Source organism: Emydura macquarii, unplaced genomic scaffold (assembly GCF_026122565.2).
Source record: "Emydura macquarii macquarii isolate MOO-44397 ecotype Brisbane River unplaced genomic scaffold, CSIRO-AGI_Emac_v2 contig_2199, whole genome shotgun sequence".
In the NCBI taxonomy this organism is placed as follows: Eukaryota; Metazoa; Chordata; order Testudines; family Chelidae; genus Emydura; species Emydura macquarii.
The window spans coordinates 3,297,384-3,317,589 of record NW_027132336.1 but is presented as its reverse complement, the minus strand read 5'-3'; the positions used below and the strand labels follow the sequence as shown (position 1 = coordinate 3,317,589).

The following is a 20,206-nucleotide window of genomic DNA, read 5'->3' as shown; positions in this document are numbered from 1 at the left end:
ATATTTGTCCTACATTACATTTTCAGATCCCTTAGGAGGAAAGAAGGGGCATTACTTATGTCTAAATTATTGAAATGTTAAATAAATGTAACTTTTTACTTGTATCAGTATGTCAGTTTTTGTTCACTTTCATTTTTAGGATCAATAACTATTAATTTGCACTGGAGGTTAGTACTGAAGTTCCTATTCTTCTAAGTCAGCCACACTTAAAAGGATGAAGTAAACTATTCATGACAAGTGCTTTAAACTGACTTATTTGAACAGCTCTTGTCTAGAGAAGGTGGCACTTCATGCCTTTTTTCTGCTAGATTAATGAGATCCAGTGGTTGGAACAACAGAAGCCAAAGTCACACTAGAAATAGAGCACAATTTTTTTTCTTTTTAATTTTAATTTTGAATTAATTAATTTATTTTACAGTGAGGCTAATTAACCACTGCTATACATTTTCCTGGGTCATCACTTCTGCAGAAGCTATGCTTTTATTTATATACATACATATCTATTATATGTAAATGTGATATATATATATCCTTAATACTGTATGATTGATATATGACCAGAATGTAAATATATCAAATAGTAGTCTGCCTGAATCTGCAGACAGATGGCTGTAGTACGGCTGTAGCTGGTTGTAGCTTTCCAAACTACAACAAACTGAGAACTGACAAGATTGTTCCATTTAAAACCTCATACTGTCAGAATGCATCTATGGCAGTACAACACAGATGAGAAGAGGTGGCTGTAGGCAGCATTGCCAGCTTTGGAATGCATACTGTCCTCACCCACTTGTTATCTTCAATGCTTTTTCAAGGAGAAGAAACTGATATCTAAATGGCTATATGCTGAGGTGATTTCTGAACCAATAAATAAACTATAGCCATTGTGAACTTTCACTTCTCTTACACATCTAGAACTAAGTGTTCTTGCATTTAAATGGGGGTACTAGTGTTCAGCTGAAAATTAGATCTGTTTTATTTCCTACTTAACCAGTATGTGACAGTGGCAGTTTGAACTCCCAGAAGTGAGCATGTACAAAAGCTCTGAGGATGGTGCTAGAATCAGATAATTAAAATAGTTTATATACGCTTTCACACACTTTTCCCCCCCAGTTTTTAATTACTTTGATTCAACAAAATTATGTGTGGATAGCACCACCTGATTAAAATGCTTTGAGCAAATGATCTTTTGTGAGCATTTTTGGTGGTGCTTAGGGCTGATACGACAAATTATGGAAGCATTTTTGGCACAGTATTGTAGGTATTTAAATATTAAATGGAACAATTTATATGACTCAAACGTCTTATAGCTGGGGTTAGAGGGATGTGTGAAGCTTAGTGATTTTTAATTAGAATGCTACCGTTGAGTGTGAATTTCTGGACTTCTATCACTAATAGAAACATTTTATACTGAATTTTCTTCAAGAATGTATTAACATCATGGCATGTGTACATATGCAGTAGATACTCTGTGTTCGTGTCAATTTTTATATATTTGGGGTAGGAAACCACTTATATAAAAGACATTCTTATAAAATAAAGGATATGAAATGGCTACCTAAAGACTAAAGCTACTGCTCCTTGCTAGTCTTGCTCATTTAATCTCATTTGTAGTATTTAGCAGCCTTTGGAAATAAAACAGCTTGCCTTATACAACATCCATCTTGCCACCAGCTTTTTAAGCTTGTCTGAGCTACCATACTGCTTTGTCAACCTTTAGTGTTTATAACTTATGTGAAGTTAGCAACCAATTGATTTCTTAGCTTTCTTAACTGTTCTAACTCCTCCAGGCTGTTGATCCTCAATAAGCTTCTGCTATAGTAGGTGATAAGTTAATGGTTTTGCTTGGAGTTCATTGGAAGTGCTCTATGATTTTGTTGTAAGATAGCAGTGATTTGTGTAGATATAAATAAATTGCTGCAAAAGAAAGATACCTAGTGCTAGAAGAACAAGTCTTCTTTAGTTTGACTTACTGAAACATAAATCGGTTTGGAAGTTTTATTGTGTAGATGTGTGGGAGATAAAGGACTTCTTCACTCCTGAAGAAGATGCATTCTCTCTTCCCAACTCTCAAGAGTCTCCATGTTGCCGCAGTTGTGTGTGTGGTTGTCTTTATTCTGTGTCGTCGTCGTGTCCGTCCCGTCCCCCGTCGTCGTCCGCATTAGTGTCTGCCTCTGCTTCTGCTCTTATCTATTCCAAGCAATAGAAGACTAATTCTTATCAGTTTCACTATTACCCACAGGGGTCTGAACAGCTGTAGTGAAAATGGACAGGACTACTCCTTCTTGCCCTATTGATGCTCAGAACTATCCTTAACTATATTAGAGGCATTGGAGCTATTTGCAGACTTAGGAAGACAGAAATGCATCAGATATATTTAGCCTTGCAAATGTGAACCATCATCACAACCATAATAATTGGACATAGGGATGTAAAAATTAGTTTAATTAAAAATCCGTTTAAACATTCTAAAAATAGAACATTTAAATGGTTAAATGCTTGGGGGAGGTAGCCGCTGCCCTTTCTGGCAGAGAAGTGCAGAGGGGGATAGTCACAGCTGGACTCGCCCCCTGTACTGGGCTCCACGCCCTTCCCACTCATAGGAAGCAGAGTCCAGCTGCAACTACCCCCTGTGCTGGGCTCCCTGCTTCCCTGCCAGCAAGAGCTGCTCAGCTGTTCTCACTGGCAGTGAGCTGAGCCCAGCTGCGGCTACCCTGGTGCTCGGCTCTGTGCCTCTCCTCTTCTTCCCCCTCCACCCCGTGGGAGCCATCCCAGCTGCGACTCCTCCCCTGTGCTGGGCTCCAAGCCTCCCCACTGCGTGTGGGGAGCAAACCCGGAGGTGGGGGGATACCCTCCTGATGGGCTCCCAACCCTCCTTGCCAGCGAGAGCTGAGTCCAGCTGCTGCTCCCCTCTCCCCAGTTTAAATGGTAATCAGCTGTTTAAAACGTTTAAACAATGGTTACCATTTAAATGGTTACACTTTTACATCCCTAGGTGGACATTTTTAAAAAATGAAAACTTAGATTCTGCAGAAGTTGATGACACTCTCAAGGAGCTCTTTCACTTTTTATGGGGTAGAGGGTTTTTTTCACACCATGAACTTTGATTCTTTATCGAGAACTGGCTGTCATACTTGTTTTAAGTTCATAACTAGAGAATATTGTAAACATTCTACGGTGCAAACCTGTGTTACTCCCACAAGGGTAAATAGTCCCAAAAGAATAGGTAACAGAAACAAAGATGAGTTATCTATTATATTACATATTTATATTTTGGGGAACACAGTTTCATTGGTTACATAGTTTATAGTTTTGTGATCCACTGAGGTGCTAGACAGTAATATTCAGGGTCATTGAACAGCTTTAATGCTAGTTTGGGTTTTAAAATTCTAACCTTGTACCTTAGTGACAATTGTGGAATAGCTAGTTAGAAGATATTTTAAAAGATATCTTCTATCTTCTCACATTTTAATGTGGCTGACATGTCTTTTTGCCTCATAGCAGTAGTGAAGAGGAACATTCTCGATTTATGCTTCCAGACCTAGTTGTTTTTTGTTTTTGTTTTTTAATCAGAGGAAAATATTAGATCACCCATTCTTCAACAGCTTGTTGAAACACAACTGGTAACCATCCAGTGAAAATGTGTTCCTGAAATACCTATCATTATAGTTCCCCAGGAAAAAATTAAAATACATAAAATGTTTTGCTTTTTTTTTTTTTTTAAAGTGGTTGTCAAAATTGCATCATTACTCCTATCCCGCCCAAAAACTCTCATAACTCAGTGATTGGCTTTGTTCATGCTTCATCGCATGAAACAGCCAGTATTTACTCACTTAACTTTTTGTAACTTCTGATTCTTAAAATGGAGATCCACTGCCTTAGATATCAGGGACACATGTTACAGACTTCAAATTCAGTAACACAAAGCCTTAAACATCCAGAAATGGGGAGCTAAGATTATTTAGCAGCTAAACTGAGTAGATCCATGGAGAAGAGAAAAGGAATGGGAAGCAGAGCTGACTAGTGAGATGTCTTGCTGCTAATCCCAGTCTCCCAACCCAGTGTCTAGCCTGCTTGCCTCATTTCTTTTCCTGACTTCCATAACAACTAAGCCTTTGTTTGGGAACAAGGAATTGATCTACGTAATAGGCATGTGAACAACAACATAGTGGAGGCCATAGAGACAACAGCAATCCCACTGCCTAAGTCAGTTTTTCCCCTTTGCTCTTCCTGACATAGATTAGATTGACCCTATAACTCCCAGCTCCCTACCCCATTTTTCTCTATAATATTGATAATATCAGTATGGTTAAATATCTACTTAAACACATACTTAGTAAAAACCTAGAAAATTCCCCTGCAAAACATCACTAATTGGCAATACAGTACATTTACCTGACCATAAGTTTGACTTTTAACTGCACGTCCTTTAGCGCAGTCACTAAAACTGCCAGTTCTGTCAACATTCACAATTACACTAATCTGAACCTGCATACCTTGTAGGGATGTAAATATTGGTTACAAAATGTAGCCATTTAAACTATTAAAATGACATTGGTTAATTGTTTAACCAATATAATTTTGTGTCGTCTGACCCCACGCCTCCCCTAAGCCTTCAGGTAGTGCCTCAGTCCTTGGGTAGTGCCCTCAAGCTTTTAGGAAAAACTTTTTAACCTAAATCTGCCATGCTGTGGATGAAGCCCATTACTTCTTGTCCTACCTACAATGGACATGGAAAGCAGTTGATCACCGTCCTCTTTATAATAGGCCTTAACATACCTGAAGACTTACCAGGTCCCCAGCTCATCATTTTTTTTTTTTTTTCCAAGACGAAACATGCCCAGTTTTTTTAACCTTTCCTCATAAGAAATCTTGACCTAACCTTTTATCATATTTGTAGAGCCCTGCAAATTCACAGATATCCTCAGACCATTTTTGCAGATGGAGGATTGGATGCAGATGGTCACAGAGGTCATGGATTGCATGAACTCCATAACTTCTGGGGCAGGGCTGGAGCAGCTGTCAACTCTGGCCTTTCTGAGCAGCTGATCAGAGGGGGATCAGCTGTTCAGTGGCAGCTCAGGCCAAACAGCTGATTAGGGAAGGGGCTGATTGGTGGCTTGGGGATGTTGCTTCTACTGCAGATGCGGATATCCATAAAAGATGGTGTGCGGCTTGCAGGTCTGATGTAAGTCTAATCTCGTGGATGTGGATCCACATTTTTGAATCCATGCAGGGCTCTACCTATTTGTTGCTCTTCTCTGGACTCTCTCCAATTTGGCCACATCTTTCTAAGTTTCTGGTTGTGCCCAGAACTGGACACAGTACCCCAGTTGAGGCCTAACTAGTGCCACGTAGAGCGAGACAGTTTTCTCCCATGTCCTACATATGACGCTCCTCTTCATGCACCCTAAAAGATTTAGTCTTTTTTGCAGCTCCATCACATTGTTGGCGTAATCAGTCTATGATCCACTATAACCCCCAGATCCTTTTCTATAGTACTACCACCTAGCCAGTTATTCCCCTTTTTGTAGTTGTGCATTTGATTTTGAATGGTGTCGGTCCCAAGACGGACCCCTGTGTGATCTGACTAGATAAGTCCTCACAGTTTGACAGCAAAACATTAATACCTACCCTTTGAGTATGGTCTTTCAACTGGCAGTACATCCACCATGGAGTAATTTCATCTAGTCCACATTTTTGTAGCTCGCTTATGAGCGTGTCATGTGGGACTGGATCAAAAGCCTTTCTGAAATCAAGATATCACATCTTCTGCTTTCCCCAGCCACTAAGCCAGTAATCCTGTCAAAGAAGGAAATTAGGTTGGTCTGGCATGATTTGTTTTTTGACAAATCCATATTGGCTATGCCTTATAACCCCTGTTATCCTCTAGATTGTGATAAATTGATTGTTTAATAATGTTACTTCCCTACTTCATAGGGATGGTATGAAGATAAATACATTAAAGAGTGTAGAGCACTCAGATACTGTTGCAATGGGGTGACCATAAAAGTACCATTGATAGTTATTTTCTACATTTAGGATAACTGCAGTATAGTAGATATCATTGTGATAACCAAAGGTGAACGCTGGCATTTTTAGTGGCAATTGCTGTATATGTGTTTTAACACTTTCTGACATCCAGAAGTGTTGTTAAATTCTTCACTAATTTTTATTTTTCCCCTTCACCCAGGGAGTTCACCTTTTCCCTACTGAACTTCCTTTCATTACCTCAAACCAGAAAATCAGATTGGCTGCATTTGAGAGTAATGTAGTTGTGGATAATGATGATGATTTGGTTGGCAGTTGGTGCAAGAATAGATCTTCCACTAATCTTTTTTAGATACAAGGGCCTCATTTCCTGACACCTTCAAGAGCCCTAATTTTTCCTGAACTCTGTGCTTTTTTTTTTAGCAAAGCATTAGACAGCTGCTGTGGATTCAGATCACTCTCCATAGGATAGGTCTTTTTTTGTTCATGCTTTAAATTTTCATTTTCTCTGTTTAGAAGAGTAACGGAAGCTTAAGGTTTTGTGGGGTTTTGTTGGTAATTGTTGGAACTTTTTTTCCACACACTGTGTTTATCTATTCTTGCTGTTCAAGCCATTTAGCCAATGACTTAAATTATTTCCTTGAGTCATGGTTCAGCAAGATGTAAAGAATTGCTGTTGATTTCTCTGAAAAGCATTGTTTCTTTACTAAAGATGGTCCTTAAACAGATTCTCTCTTTCACAGCTTAATCCTTTTGGATTGACTTTTAACATTAGTATTTGGTATGAAATTTAAGTCATCCTGGCACACTTCAAAATAATTCATTAATTGACACATCTTGCAATCTGTTGATTTAAGTGTTTGTGTTAGAGAAGAGCTTAATAAGGTTTGCTGAATCTTAATGTTTTTGTTTTGTAGCAGATTTAATTGATTCTTTTAAGAACTCTGAAATCCCTTATTATACAGATCAAAGAAGTTTGTCATATTATGCGATGCCTTTAGAACTGTGTCTTTCGGTTGGCTTTAGTCATACCTGTGACGTTGACAAACACTAAATATTCTTTCTGGCTTTTGTTTTTTGCTAGTTTCTACGTTATAGTATTGGGACTCTCTGGTAAGAGTATGTGTTAGCAGAAATAACTGCCTTCTGTTCATCGCCTTCTGAGGTGAGCAATCATCACCCAGAAATGCACTGCCTGTAGTGTCGCCTTTCTTAATTAAAACATCACTAGTTCTCAGTCTACATTTTTGTTTACACTTCTTTACTTATAGTCTACAAAAACTTGTTCAGAGCTCTTTATGAAGAACACAGGTCATTATTGCAATAACAAAACTATTATAGCACTACTTTATCAACAAACTATGATAATATATTGGTGAGCTGAAGTTCTAGTTTTAATTGGCACTACTGAAAAGTGTGTTTTGGGATTGTTGGCCCTTTAAGGGATGCAGTCATCTTAAATTGGCCCCAAATTTAAATGTTCTAGAGACTTTTATCTTACCAAAGACCAAAAGAAATGTACTCACTAAAAATCAAAATAAAAAACAAATTTAAATGTTTTTAGAGCTGTGGTTTTAAAGTGGTTAGAAACTAAGAACCTGATAGTGAAACTGACTTTTTTCATTGTGCAAGCTGAGAGAAATGTAAAAGACATAGAGAGCATTGCGACAAACTGGATTACTTAAATCTTCATAATCTAGGGTGTAATTGTAAAGAAATCTTTGTTTTTAATGTAATTTTAAAAAATATATGCATCCCTATAATTGGGCAATTTCTGTTGCTGCAGAAACTCTGTAAGACTTAAAAGCTGTCAGTAGCTTTGAATATTAAATAATGCATTTTTAAAAAGCAAAAATGTTAACTATATCATAATCTCCAGTCCCTTTTGGAAAAGATGATGAAGTAGTGATAAAGTGTTGGTACTGTTAACCATCAGTCCCTAGCACTGGTAGACAGTAGCTCTGTCTTCTCTGAGAAGATTCCAGAGGGTAGTCTTGAGTAACTGCTTATCTAACCTGAGTCCTTTAATCTGTGAACCCTCTTTTAACTTGTATATGAGGTAGTTGGAGTAATGGGTGACATGAGGAGCTGTCCCTCCTGAACACAGATTAGTCAACTTCTTTCATATAACCTGTTTTATGCACCTAGCTCACTAGATGTCTTTTTGGGATTGTGAGGTTTCCAAGGGTGATTTTTAAAAAAAAAAGTATGATGCTCAAATCTTGGAAAAAAATTGACTTGTCCAATGAGTAGGAAGCTTTCCTGGGCTATTGTTTTTCTGCAGTCTAAAAAACATTCGTTTAAAATCTTCATATTTTTTACAGTATTTGGAACATTATCTTCACAATGACCAGAGTGTGAACCAATGCTATGTTCCGAAGTTTTATGCGTCATAGGTTCCAAGGCCAGAAGGGACTGTTGTGGTGATCTAGTCTGACCTCCTGTATTGTGCAGACCATAGAGTTTCCCTAAAATATATTTTTTTAGAGAAACATCAAATCTTGGTTTAAAATAGTCAGAGACAGGGAATCCACCACGACCTTTGGTGAATTGTTCCAATAGTTAATTACCCTCACTGTTAAAAATGTCTGCCTTATTTCCAGTCTAAATTTGTCTAGCTTCAGCTTCCAGCCATCGGTCGTGTTATACCTTTCTCTGCTAGATTTAAGAGCCCCTTGTCAAATCTTTGTTTCTCGTGTAGATACTTGCAGACTTTGACCAAGTCACCCCTTAACCTTGTCTTTGTTAAGCTAAATAGACTGAACTCCTTAAATCTATCACTCTAAGGCATATTTTCTAATTCTTTAATCATTCTTGTGGCTCTTTCTCTGGACCCTGTCCAATTTATCAACATCCTTCTTGAATTGTGGACCCCAGAATTGGACACAGTATTCCAGCTGCAGTGGTACTGGTGTCAAATACAAAGGTAAAATAACCTCTCAGCTCCTATTCAAGATGCCTGTTTTATATATTCAAGGATTGCATTAGCCCTTTTGGCCACCACATCGTACTGGGAGCTCATGTTCCATCATGACTCCAAAATCTTTTTCAGTCACTGCTTCCCAGGATAGAGACATTTTAGTGCCTGTGTGTGCTCAGAGCTTTCCTAAGATGCAGTAGAGTAAACGCTGACCAGAGTTTCAGTTTGCATTTATACTGTTTGGAACCCTGCAAGCAGAAGTGAAGTCTGTTCAATTCCATTCTACTTGTGCTTCAGAAGGCTGAGCTACAGCAGAGCTAGACACTAGAGCTAGTTGCTGGGGAGAAGCACTCAAAAACAGAGCCTAGAGAAAGGGTAGAAAAGTGGTGCTGATCTCCTGTAAGCATTGTAACATCTGTGATGGCTTTGGCTGCATCTGTGGAAAATCAGATGTAGGGCACAGTACTTGTTACATTGTTGATACCAGAGTCCACAATGTGTCTTTACCTCTTGTGGTCTCAAGTAGATAGAGAAGGTGGTCGTAAGTAGATGAAGAGAATTGATTGGGGACAGGGTGGATCCCTGTTACTTTGCAGGGGAGGCCCTTACCGAAGAGAAGCAGTTCAGACTGTCGCTGCCTTATGGATCCTGTTGGTGAAAAATGATTGAAGGTAATATACTGTTGTCACATTTACTTCAGTAATGCAGCATTCATGGTGGGAACAGTATGAGCGCTGAAAGGAGATCCCTGGTTGTCAAGACTCTTTTTTGCAATTAGGGTGACGACATACTGTTCTCCAGCCTGAAGCCTTATTGTAACCCATCCAAAATGTTGGCAGATATCATCTATTGATATTTTCTCAATTATTTTTGCTAAAGAATGGGAGGGTGGAGATAGGGCTGGGGTTGTGGGGAGGTCTTTTGTGTCTGAAGTTTGCATTTTGAGAATTTGACAATTGCAATTTTCAGGGAGACTTACTAGGTTTGCTTCTCTGAGTGGTGACATTGACTTGTTATGGTAGTGGACACATTTGTTCTGTTCTCTCTTGGATGGAACACATGATGCATAGGTCTGGTGTAGATGTTGTCTTAAATATTCCTGAGAGGTTTTCAGGAGCTTTAAAACCATGTGTGACTTTAGTCAGGCTGGTAAATGTCAACAGGATAAAGTGTATTCCCTATTTTAGTCTTGTAAGTCCCTGTAGATAAAAACCCAATGAATGTCTTATTTCTAACCCAAAAATTTAAATTTCTGTTTGTGCCATTCTGCAAAATATTAGTCAGAACTGAAGACAACTTAGTTCTGAGAAAAGAATAGAGTGGAGAGTGCTCAGCCTCAAGTAGAACCGTGACAAGCTTGGTTTAAAAAGTATAAGTTGTGTAGCAAATGGCAAAAATAAAACATTCTGATTAATGGGTTCATCTGTCATCTCATTTTAATCCTGTCTTTATCACAGAAAGAAGGAAAGACTCCTCTATTGTCTTGTTAACACTTATTTTTTTAAATGCTTTCTGAATAGTTCATTTATACTAAATTTATCTTTACTCAGAAGGAAAACAACATTCAAATCTATTAATTGCATGTGATTTTTAGAATATCATTAAAATATAAGGTCTTATGTGGCAGTTTCACATTATTTTTGCCAGCCTGAATTTACATTTGATAGCGTGTTATTTCCTCAGGGTGTGTGTTCCCTTCAAATAGTGTTAGGACAGGTAGCATACTCAACTCAATAGCTTTTATAACTTTCTTATATCAGAGCAGTCACTGATTAAATGTAACACGTTTTCCTCCTTTCCCAGTGTAGCATTAAAATCGGCACAATGTTTGTTCATAAAAAATGTAGCTACTTAAGAGTGGAGTAGGCTGTTCTGTCATCTAAATGATCTGACTAACACTGCTATTTGGCTACTGTCACCTTAAAAATTCTCTCTCCATAAATATTTTTACACTTTTTGTAATAGTGTAGTACTCTTAATACTTGTTTAAAAAAAAAAAAAAAAAAAAAAAAAAGCTTTGCCCCAACTTTTTAAAATGTGTGTCTCCATTGAAAAGATATTAGAAATTAAAAGATTAACTGACACATTTGTTAACTGTTGTCGGTCGAAAATGTTAAGGTACACAATCAAAGCCTTCTATACACTTATTCTGGGGTTTAGTAACGAGAATTTCAGATTAAGAAAACCTGTCTGCAAGTTTTCTATTTTCCTGTACTTCCTCCACACATTGATACGTTACTCACTTTTTATTTTCATTTGAGTCAGTATTGTTGATCTTTCTAAGATAGATAGCATTTCAGCATCAGTAACTTGGCTTTCAACTCTCTGAAGCTCTGATAAAATCCCCCTTTTATTATCATTGATAGCAGTCAGCAAATTATAACCCATGTCTAACCTTGTATGTATGTATGTGTTAATGCCAATTACCCAGTTACAGTGTTCTCCAAATCCTGCAGGCACACTGGTTTTAGTAGGGACTATCGTTCTTTTGGGTTTTGTTTTTGTGTGTTATGTGTATATTGAGATTATACTACTGAATAATTTGCCACATAATTGTGCTCTAGAAGATAAACTTTAACTAACAAACAAAAAAAAAGTTAAAGGAACATCATCTTAATCTTGTTACTAAAAATTGTTACAAATAACACTTAATAGAGCTAATGGAAAGAGAGGAATTGTCTTTTATTCCTGTTTTGTACCTTTGAAAGTATTTCCTGTGTACTCAGTTTCACTGTTTCCCTTCTTGTCAGGGAACGCCCGTGTCCTAGGCTGGCAGTACCGCCTAGTGGTGACTGTCCAGGGCCGCTCTGCCTAGCGGCTACAGTCCCAGGGGTGGGGTGGGGTGCGCTGGCAATGGAGGAATCCAGTTCCACCCTACTCCACTGACTTCCGACCCAGGGCCTTTAAAAGTAGTAGAGTAGGACATATACGTGGCCTAAGGTCTGTTACTGTTGTTCATACTCGCTGGGTCACTTCTTTCCCATTTCCTGTACCTCCATTGGTGTCACGGTTTGGTCTTGATCTCTCTTGGCTTCCTCCTGGGTTTGTCTATGGAGCTTCTTCCCCTGGTGACAGAGAGTCGTTACTCTTGGTTCCTGTAGTCATTGGGCTTCTGGCAGCTTCTCAGCAGAAGGCTGCTGCACCCAACTGCTCTCCTCCTTGGTCAGCCCAGATTGAGCTGCATTGCTCCCTTTTGAATGCTCCCACCATTGGGACCATGCCCAGCAGAGGCAAGGGGGTGTTGCTTCCTGTGTCCAGAGCAGCTCCTTAACCCTTGCCTCACCAGTGCAGGGTTGTGGCATGTAGATTCACATGAGGAGATGGTACTTCTCACAGCAACAGAGAAGAATTTTCAAATAGGTAAATCTGATTGTAAAATTAGAAAAACTAGTGAGGGACTCCTTCACAAATGTAAACACCCCTCTGGGCTTTTGATAGTGTCAGGATGCAGAACTTTCCTCCCTTCTCATTTTGAGCAAACAACCTCCTGTATGTCTCAAACTTAACCTGGCTACCATACTTTCATGGGTGTCGAGCCTCACTAGTTCCTGTTCAGCTGTTAGAGCTTCCAGATTTCCCATGACAACTAATGCAGTTCTTAATTGTCAATACAAAAATCAGCAGTACACTGAAAAAAATAAAATTTGTGCCCTTGTCAAATTAAACTTAGTGTCAAAATAAAGAACAGCCACACTCCTGTACTGTTTGAATTGGACTAGGGGAAGGACAAGCCTGAATAATTTAGGTCTGTTAAGCTGTATGGTCATAGGGTTTTGTATATGAGCTACCAGAGAGAGAACTCAAGCATCACTAATAGTCTGTAACAGTAGAGTTTAACATTATCAAGGTATTGTACAACATTTAATCTTTGCGGCATCTTTTTTGAGTTAGGCATTGAGCCACTTCTTTTTTGCTGGTAGGAGGGAGAAGAGTTAGTAGAAGTCTTCTTATTCAAGGCCATCTAGTGAGCAGGCATATTGGTCAAAAATTCCTAGCTCCTATTCCTGTGATAAGACCACTAAATGATGCTGCCTCTCTACATTTTAAAAATGAAAAAGTACATGGAACACACAGATCACATTCAGGAAATGTAATCTTCTAGCCCAAAATTTTAAAAGAATGGCCTGCAAAGCAACTTGGAAAGAAAATTAGGAGGATGGTCCTGTAGTTGAAGCACAAAACTGTCATTTGAGAGACTGGGATTTTATTTGGTTTGAGGCTTAAACACTTGTGAAGCACTTGGAAATCCTTAACTGGAAGGCTCCATGTGGGTATAAAGCATTATCATGAAGATGAGTGGCCACCCAGCAACACTTACACGTTTAATCCTTCGGCCAGATGTTTTCCTTGTTTCCAAAATGCTAAACATGAAAGAAGTAAATTTTCTCCCCTATTTCCCCACCAAAAAATAAAGTTTTTGTGCGTTTTTTATTTTTGCAGTGAAAATTAGGTTTGTTTTTCTTGTACGTTTTACAAACAGCAAATCCAGCCAAATTGGAAGCACCAGGTCGAGCACTGTAGTGATAGCCTGTGAACAATTTCACACCCTGAAAAATAAATTATACGCCTTAATTATTTAAGTAGTACCTCTCAAGTAACAAGAGATCCCATCTGCTTCATCCCAAACACTTCTTTCTTTGGCTCCATGAAGTACAAGTATACAACAATCTTTGAACCTCAAATTCCATCATTTCTTTGTTTTAATGTATGGTACTACTTTGAAAAGTGACTGGGTAAAAATGGCATATAGATCCATGTCTATTTATGTCCCAATGATTCTAGATCAAATATGCTTAATTTACTACTAAAATACGTTTTTCCTTACTGTCTGCCCTCAAACGCTACCTAGGAACCAGGGTGGATTGATTTAAATCACCAAGAGAAAATCATTGATTTAAATCAAGTTTCTCACTGATACTACTTCACATATTTCTTAAACAATGGTGCAAATCACTAAAACGTTAATTTACAACTCAGTACAGCATTTTGCAACATCTAGGAGGGTATACTTTGTGTAATTTTTTAGATAACTTGATTTTTATTAATTTAGGAAATAGTACATAATACTCATTATCTGTGTCAAGCTGCAGATGCAACAGTAGTACATTAGGAATGGTAAGAACTAAATCGTATACACAAACACAATAGCACTTATATTTTATTCAACTAAATCTTAAATGTTACATAAATATTTCACATTTGCAATTGCAGCAGTCTCCCGAGTTGCCGGCTGACGGCTGTCTTTAAACTTTTTTTTTTTTTTTAATTTTCAAATTTTATTAACTCTAACAGACAATTCATCACAAAACTAAACATACACTGTCCTTAAAACTTCTGTAACTAGCTCTCATCTTCCCCACTCCCACTGTCATTTTTATTCATAGACTGAAACAGAAATATGAGTGTTCCTGCTTTTTCAACTCCCAATTGATTTCTTAGCTTTGAGTGAATAATACTAAACGATGAAAATATTCTCTCTCTGCCTGCAGAGGAAGCTACTGCTGTGAAAAGTTGGCTTAGCAACTGAAGGAACTCTGTTTCAAGATGCCTGGCTAATGATTTCCACCAATTCAGGAGAGTGACTTTGTTCAAAACATCATCAGTAAACATGAACTGTTTAAATGGTTCTGCTCCAGCCCTAAAATTTATTATGACTGGCATAACTGAGGAGTGATTTTGAGATGCCCATGCAATGGCAGCAGCATCTTCTTCAGAAGTTAGGCATCTACCTTTATATCTGGGTCGTGAATGTTCGCAAGAAAATGAGGTGGAGTTAGTGCTTGATTCCTTCGCTTCTTTATTGCCTGCAGTTTAACTTTCTGGTGAGGTATTTCTTTCTTCAATGTCTCTTGAAGTGCCTCCTAAATTTCGACAGCATCAGCAATGCAGCAACAATTTCTCTGAAGTTTGTTTAAGGCTATGGATTTAGGCTTCAGTATACTGAGGATATCCTCTACATTCCTCTTTAATCCGATGTTAGATATTTTGGATGAGATACTTCCATCTATTTTATCAAGGTTTTCTTTACAAAATTTTATGAGAATAGGCTAATTCTTAATAAATTGTTCAAAACAATCAACCACAGAATTCCACTGAACATCTTGAGGGAGAATTAGTTTGGATCCTCCTGCTCTCTTCAGTGAAGCTGAAGCAAAATGGTTGTTACGGAAGTATTTTGCGACTTCAACAACAATTTCTTTTATTCCTGGAGAAGACTACTTAAGTCTTTGGCTAAAAGATGCATTAATGGGCACTGCAGCCATATGTTACTAAGGAGCATCCTTCTGTTTCTTCTTCTTTTAAGTATCTTCTCATCTTTGTCATGTTTGCAGCGTTGTCTGTGACAAAACTGCACACGTGACAGTTGAATTTTTGTTCACAGTTTATTACAGCTTTCACTGCCACTTCTTTTAAATATTCTGTTGTATGGGCATTTCCCAATGTATCTATTGTTTCTGACAGATATGCAACCCCATCTTCTGTTGTCACATGGCACATATTACTGGATCATTGTGGATATTGCTCCAGCCATCAAGGCTTAAACTGACAAATTTCTTCTCGGTATTTCTTGCACACTGTTCAAGTTCCTTCTCAAACATTGTATCTAGCAACCTTCCATCAATGTCTGCTCTACCAAGTGGAGTGTAGCCTGGTCGTAAGAACTCAACCATGTCAATGAAGTGTTAATTGTTAACAATAATGTGAAAAGGAGAATTTGTGGCATAAATGAACCGAGCAATCTTTTCCTCTATGGTGTCTTGTTGGTATTTGCTGGTCCTTACTACAAACCCATCCATGGTGGTGGTTTTACTGGATGATTGAAATCTTTTGCTTGCTACTGATACTTTGTTGTCTGACGTTTAGTTGCAGCACTTTTGCTAAAAGTACCAACAGATGCCTCTGAAGTTGTTGCAGATAGACAGTAACAGTCAAAATCTCTTATGTTTAAATGGGATCCTGAAACAAAATTAAAAAATGATTTTGAATAGTCGGTCTTCTCAGTTCTTCTCTCTATTATTCAGTTAATCATTTACATTTTTTTCAGCAAGGATGCAGATCCGATTCCAAATTACCGAAAAAGCTAAGACTTGACTGCACTTAGAGTGCACTTAATTTTGGAGTAAGCCCCATAGAACTCACTGGCACTTCTGTTTTTTGAGAAAACAAGTATAGGAGGGGTTTCCATGGGAAAGCTGAGTTATGCTGAAGTAAAATAGGGAATAGATTTATGGCATCACCATTATGGTCTCTGGCCATGATGTTCCAAATAACGGGCATGTATTATGTAATCTAAAATAAGAAAATGAAACCTAGTAGCAACTGGCAACTCTAGATTTCTCTTACTGCAGCTTTCTGTACCGTATACTTGGGTAATAGACTCTAAACCTAGTTAACTAATTAAACAAGCCATAAGAATTAGCTAAGCTAAACTTTTTTTTCTAGCAACATCCAACATAGCAAACAGCTTGGGAATTTACTTGTTAAATCCCACTTATACTAAAAGGCAGAGAGAGAGTCTTGAAGAATGATGCCTTGCAAAGTGAATTATTTAGGTTACTAACCGGTTCATCCACATTGTTCCTTAGACATATCCACATCTTCATCCACATCATTTTCTCCGAAAAAGCAGTTTTCATTATGATGTTTCATTCTTGCAACTAGGCCCTGCATCTCCTTCTTGCACTGCTTACACTTGACACGTTTTCCTTTTTTACCCAGGGAAAGAATTTCTTGAAAATATTCCCAGATAGGGTCTCTCTTACACACAGAAGCCATGACAGTTTTTCTGTGGCAAAAATGTGGGGGAATATAGGAAGCTCTGTGTGTACTTGATGATATCTTCCCTTTTTCTTTCCAGTCCACTCCTCTGTTCCTTTCTACTCTGCCTCCGTCCTTTGTCTCTGTGTCTTAACTAACTCCTCTGCCTTGCTCAGCTCAATTCCACCACCACATAAGCACAGAACAACAGCAATCCTATCCAACCTGTGTCTTTCTTTGCACATGTGATGTTAGTCTGCTGAGAAACAGAAACTGAAAGCCCAGAACTTTCAAGAAGCAAGAGCTGGTAGTTAGGTTGGACAGACTAGAGCCATTAATTCATTTTTATAGGACTGTAAGTGTAGGTTTAACATGTTTGTGATGAAATTTAATTGTAACTAACTTATTTTTAAATGAGAGATATTTAGTATTAATGATTTAAAAACGAAATCTGGTTTAAATTAAAAAAAAAATCTGATTTAAAAAAAAAATCATTGAATTTTATCCACCCTGCTAGGAACTGCAAGTGAATCAGGGTTGTTTCCTCTTTGCATTATCACAAGTAATGAAGGGGGTCTATATGCTGCACTGTTGTACCCTCTGCTTCATTTGTGAAAATCCCACTGAAGACAATGGAATTGCAGTAGTGTGACTGTCTGGCACTGAAATTGAAAATTCATCAACAGTTCTGTTGATGTGCCAGAATAACACTGTAGCTCATACTGTAAGGTTCATGGCCTCTGTTGTGCTAGCAGGAGTAAAAACATATTCTGTTCATTGAAATCAGCAGAACTGACACAAATATACTTTTTAAGTAAGAGCAGTTGTATTTAGTTAGCTGCTTACACTTACCTCATTTAATGTTACATAATGGAGTGGGAAACACAAAAAAAGGATAGACAGAAGTGGGAAAGGAGGACAGTGGGGAGGATGAAAATAAAGTGAAGACCTGTTTGAAATCTTAGGGGGTGGGCAGTCTCAAAAGAAAGAGAAGGAAATGGGGATAAATCTCCTTCCTCTCCCTTGTGACAACACAATAAAAATGTGACATTTGAAAGTTCTTCCTTTCCCACCCTCTTTCACATTGTTTCTCTTACAAATGAATTGAAATCCTGTTCTTAGATAATTTCATAACCAGATCATTCTGTATTTTGAGCACTGTCATTGATTTATGTTTTTTTTCTGGTTTAGTGACATACAGTGTTATTTGTGGTTTATGAAGCAATGCTTAGTTCAGGGTCTTCAGTGTGTATGGGGAATAGGATGGAAAATGAGTCTTTTAAAAGATAGTCTCAAATTCAACTGGAAGTGATGGGATTAATGCAGGTATTACTGGATGAAATTCTATGCCAGTGTTATGCAGATCAGGCTATATGATCCTAATGGTTCCTTCTAGCTTTAACATATATTATCTAATTTCAGAAAAATTTTCTGTAGGGAAGAGTCTTGCTTAGCTAATGTATAAAAACTTATTTTTCTAAGCTGTAGTATGCAGAACTTCCTGCAAGGTGAAACCCTTGTAAATTGAGGAGGTGATAAAAATACAAAAATCAGAATAGTTAATGAAAGGTCTACCTGAACCTGGAAATTTGAGAAAACAGGCAATCTTATTTTTTGTCCTTACATCCATCCCATTGGGTGACTTTGATCTATACTTGGTATTTGAGTTGCATTCATAATAGATCCATTCAATTCCTATTCATGCTGCAGAACTGAGATGCCCAAATTGTTAACTTCTGCATTTGGAGCATTTTAACACAAAGGGAAAAAATGTCTTTCTGGTCTCTATGCCAGGTACCACTGAGAAAATAATTATTTCCAAGCTATAAATCCTCTGGAAAAAGGCTTATAATATTATAGATATATGCACCATTGTGGTGGTAGCAAGTGCCATTCTCTCTGAGGCAGTAAAAAATGAAAATTACTTAGCTATTATAATCAGTCTACTCTTTTGTTGTTGTTCTCTAGGTTTCATTAAATGGTACCCAGTTTACAGACAGTCCCGTTGGGTCAGAGTTTACAGGTGTTTCTCAGGTAGGTACAATCAAGTTTGGTTTATCAATAGTCACTGAATGATTTATTAATGGCAAAAGTACTGAAGTGCAAAAATGGGGCAGAGACCTCATTTGAGAGTATAAGCCAAAAATATAGGTTTTAGGGCTTGACTCAATGTTCACTGAAGTCAGTGGTAGCCCTCGTCTACACTACAAACTTACGCCAGTATAACTACTTCACAAAGGGCCCACACCTCTGCGTGATGCACTTATACTGACCAAACACCTGGTGTAGACAGCGCTATGTCAACTGGAGGGCTTCTCCCTTCAACATAGCTACTTCCTCTATGTGGGAAGTAGAATACCTATGTCGATGGGAGAAGCTCTCCCGTTTGCGTAGGTAGTGTCTTCACTAAGCGCCACAGCGGCACAGCTGCACTGGTGCAGCACTGTAAGTATAGAGAAGCCCTTAAAGTTTCCACTGACTTAATTGATGCTAAATCAAGTACTAAAGTACTAAACCCTAATCATGAAACAATTTAAAAAAAAAAAAAATTCCTGTAGGATATATATTCCAAACAGCAATGTGTTAGCATGCCTATGAAACTGACTAAATGGTATCATCGGGCAAGCTAACAAAGTGCAAAAATGACTGCATGAATTATGAAAAGTAAATTAGATTTTAAAACAATTACTGAGCTAATAATCTTGGAGGTAGAAACAGGGATAGGGAAAACTTTAAATGGTTATCTCGACTAACATTTTAATTTTGTTCTAAAGACAAAAAAAATTCTTCTTGGAAACAAACTTAAATGATTGATCAGCATTACTTGAATACTTATGTTTCTCTCCTTCCAAATTTGTTAACAGATAAATTATAAGCAAACTTCTGTAGACATCAGATACTCTTCCTCATTGAGGGCTATGGCAGGTTTTGAAATTTGATTAGCAAAGTACAAATTTTTCCCCAGAAGTTGTACTTTTTTTACCTAGAAAATGTGACTTGTGAAATGTACATAAGTATGGATTTAGATTCAAGTTCATGTAATTGAAAAAGAGCTCAACTATTATTGTGGATAAAAGTATCCATGCACTTTTCAGCTTCATGTTTCTGAGAAAGTTGCAAAGATATGGAAGTAGGGGTTTAGAATTGATTAATTGCATCAAGATGTATGTGAGACTAGTTGCAATTCTTCTGTGTCAGAGGTAACAAGAAGTTGGTATGTCTGTCCATAATAAAGATGGTAAATGTTTATTTTGTGAAAATACAAAATTTGTTTAGAAACTACTACTGTTATAAGTTGCTCCACCTCTGTTTGAATCTCAAGTGATGTGTTTCTCATTTTATGAACCAAACATTTGTTGTTCAACTTTTAAAACTGTTCTGTAAATGCAGATTCTTTTGAGAGATTCTGATTTTATAAACAAAGGGAATCTTCTAGATGGCCAGCCTTTGAAATGATTGTTTCTGCTTTTTGTGTTGGTTTTTTTTTTAAATAATACTGACTAGTTTTATTTTTACTTGTACTGCAATGCAAAAATCTAG

The 20,206-nt window shown here is 37.7% G+C and overlaps 1 protein-coding gene across 2 annotated transcripts in view; it reads left to right on the top strand.

The window, feature by feature from the left end:
• The window catches only part of FAM193A (family with sequence similarity 193 member A), a 102,191-nt gene that overhangs the window by 9,202 nt on the left and 72,783 nt on the right, over positions 1-20,206 (top strand). For both annotated transcript variants that reach the window (XM_067558927.1, XM_067558926.1), the window contains exon 2: positions 18,635-18,700. In XM_067558927.1, the coding sequence (XP_067415028.1) occupies positions 18,635-18,700 (66 nt within the window). The remainder of the gene's footprint in view (positions 1-18,634; positions 18,701-20,206) is intronic.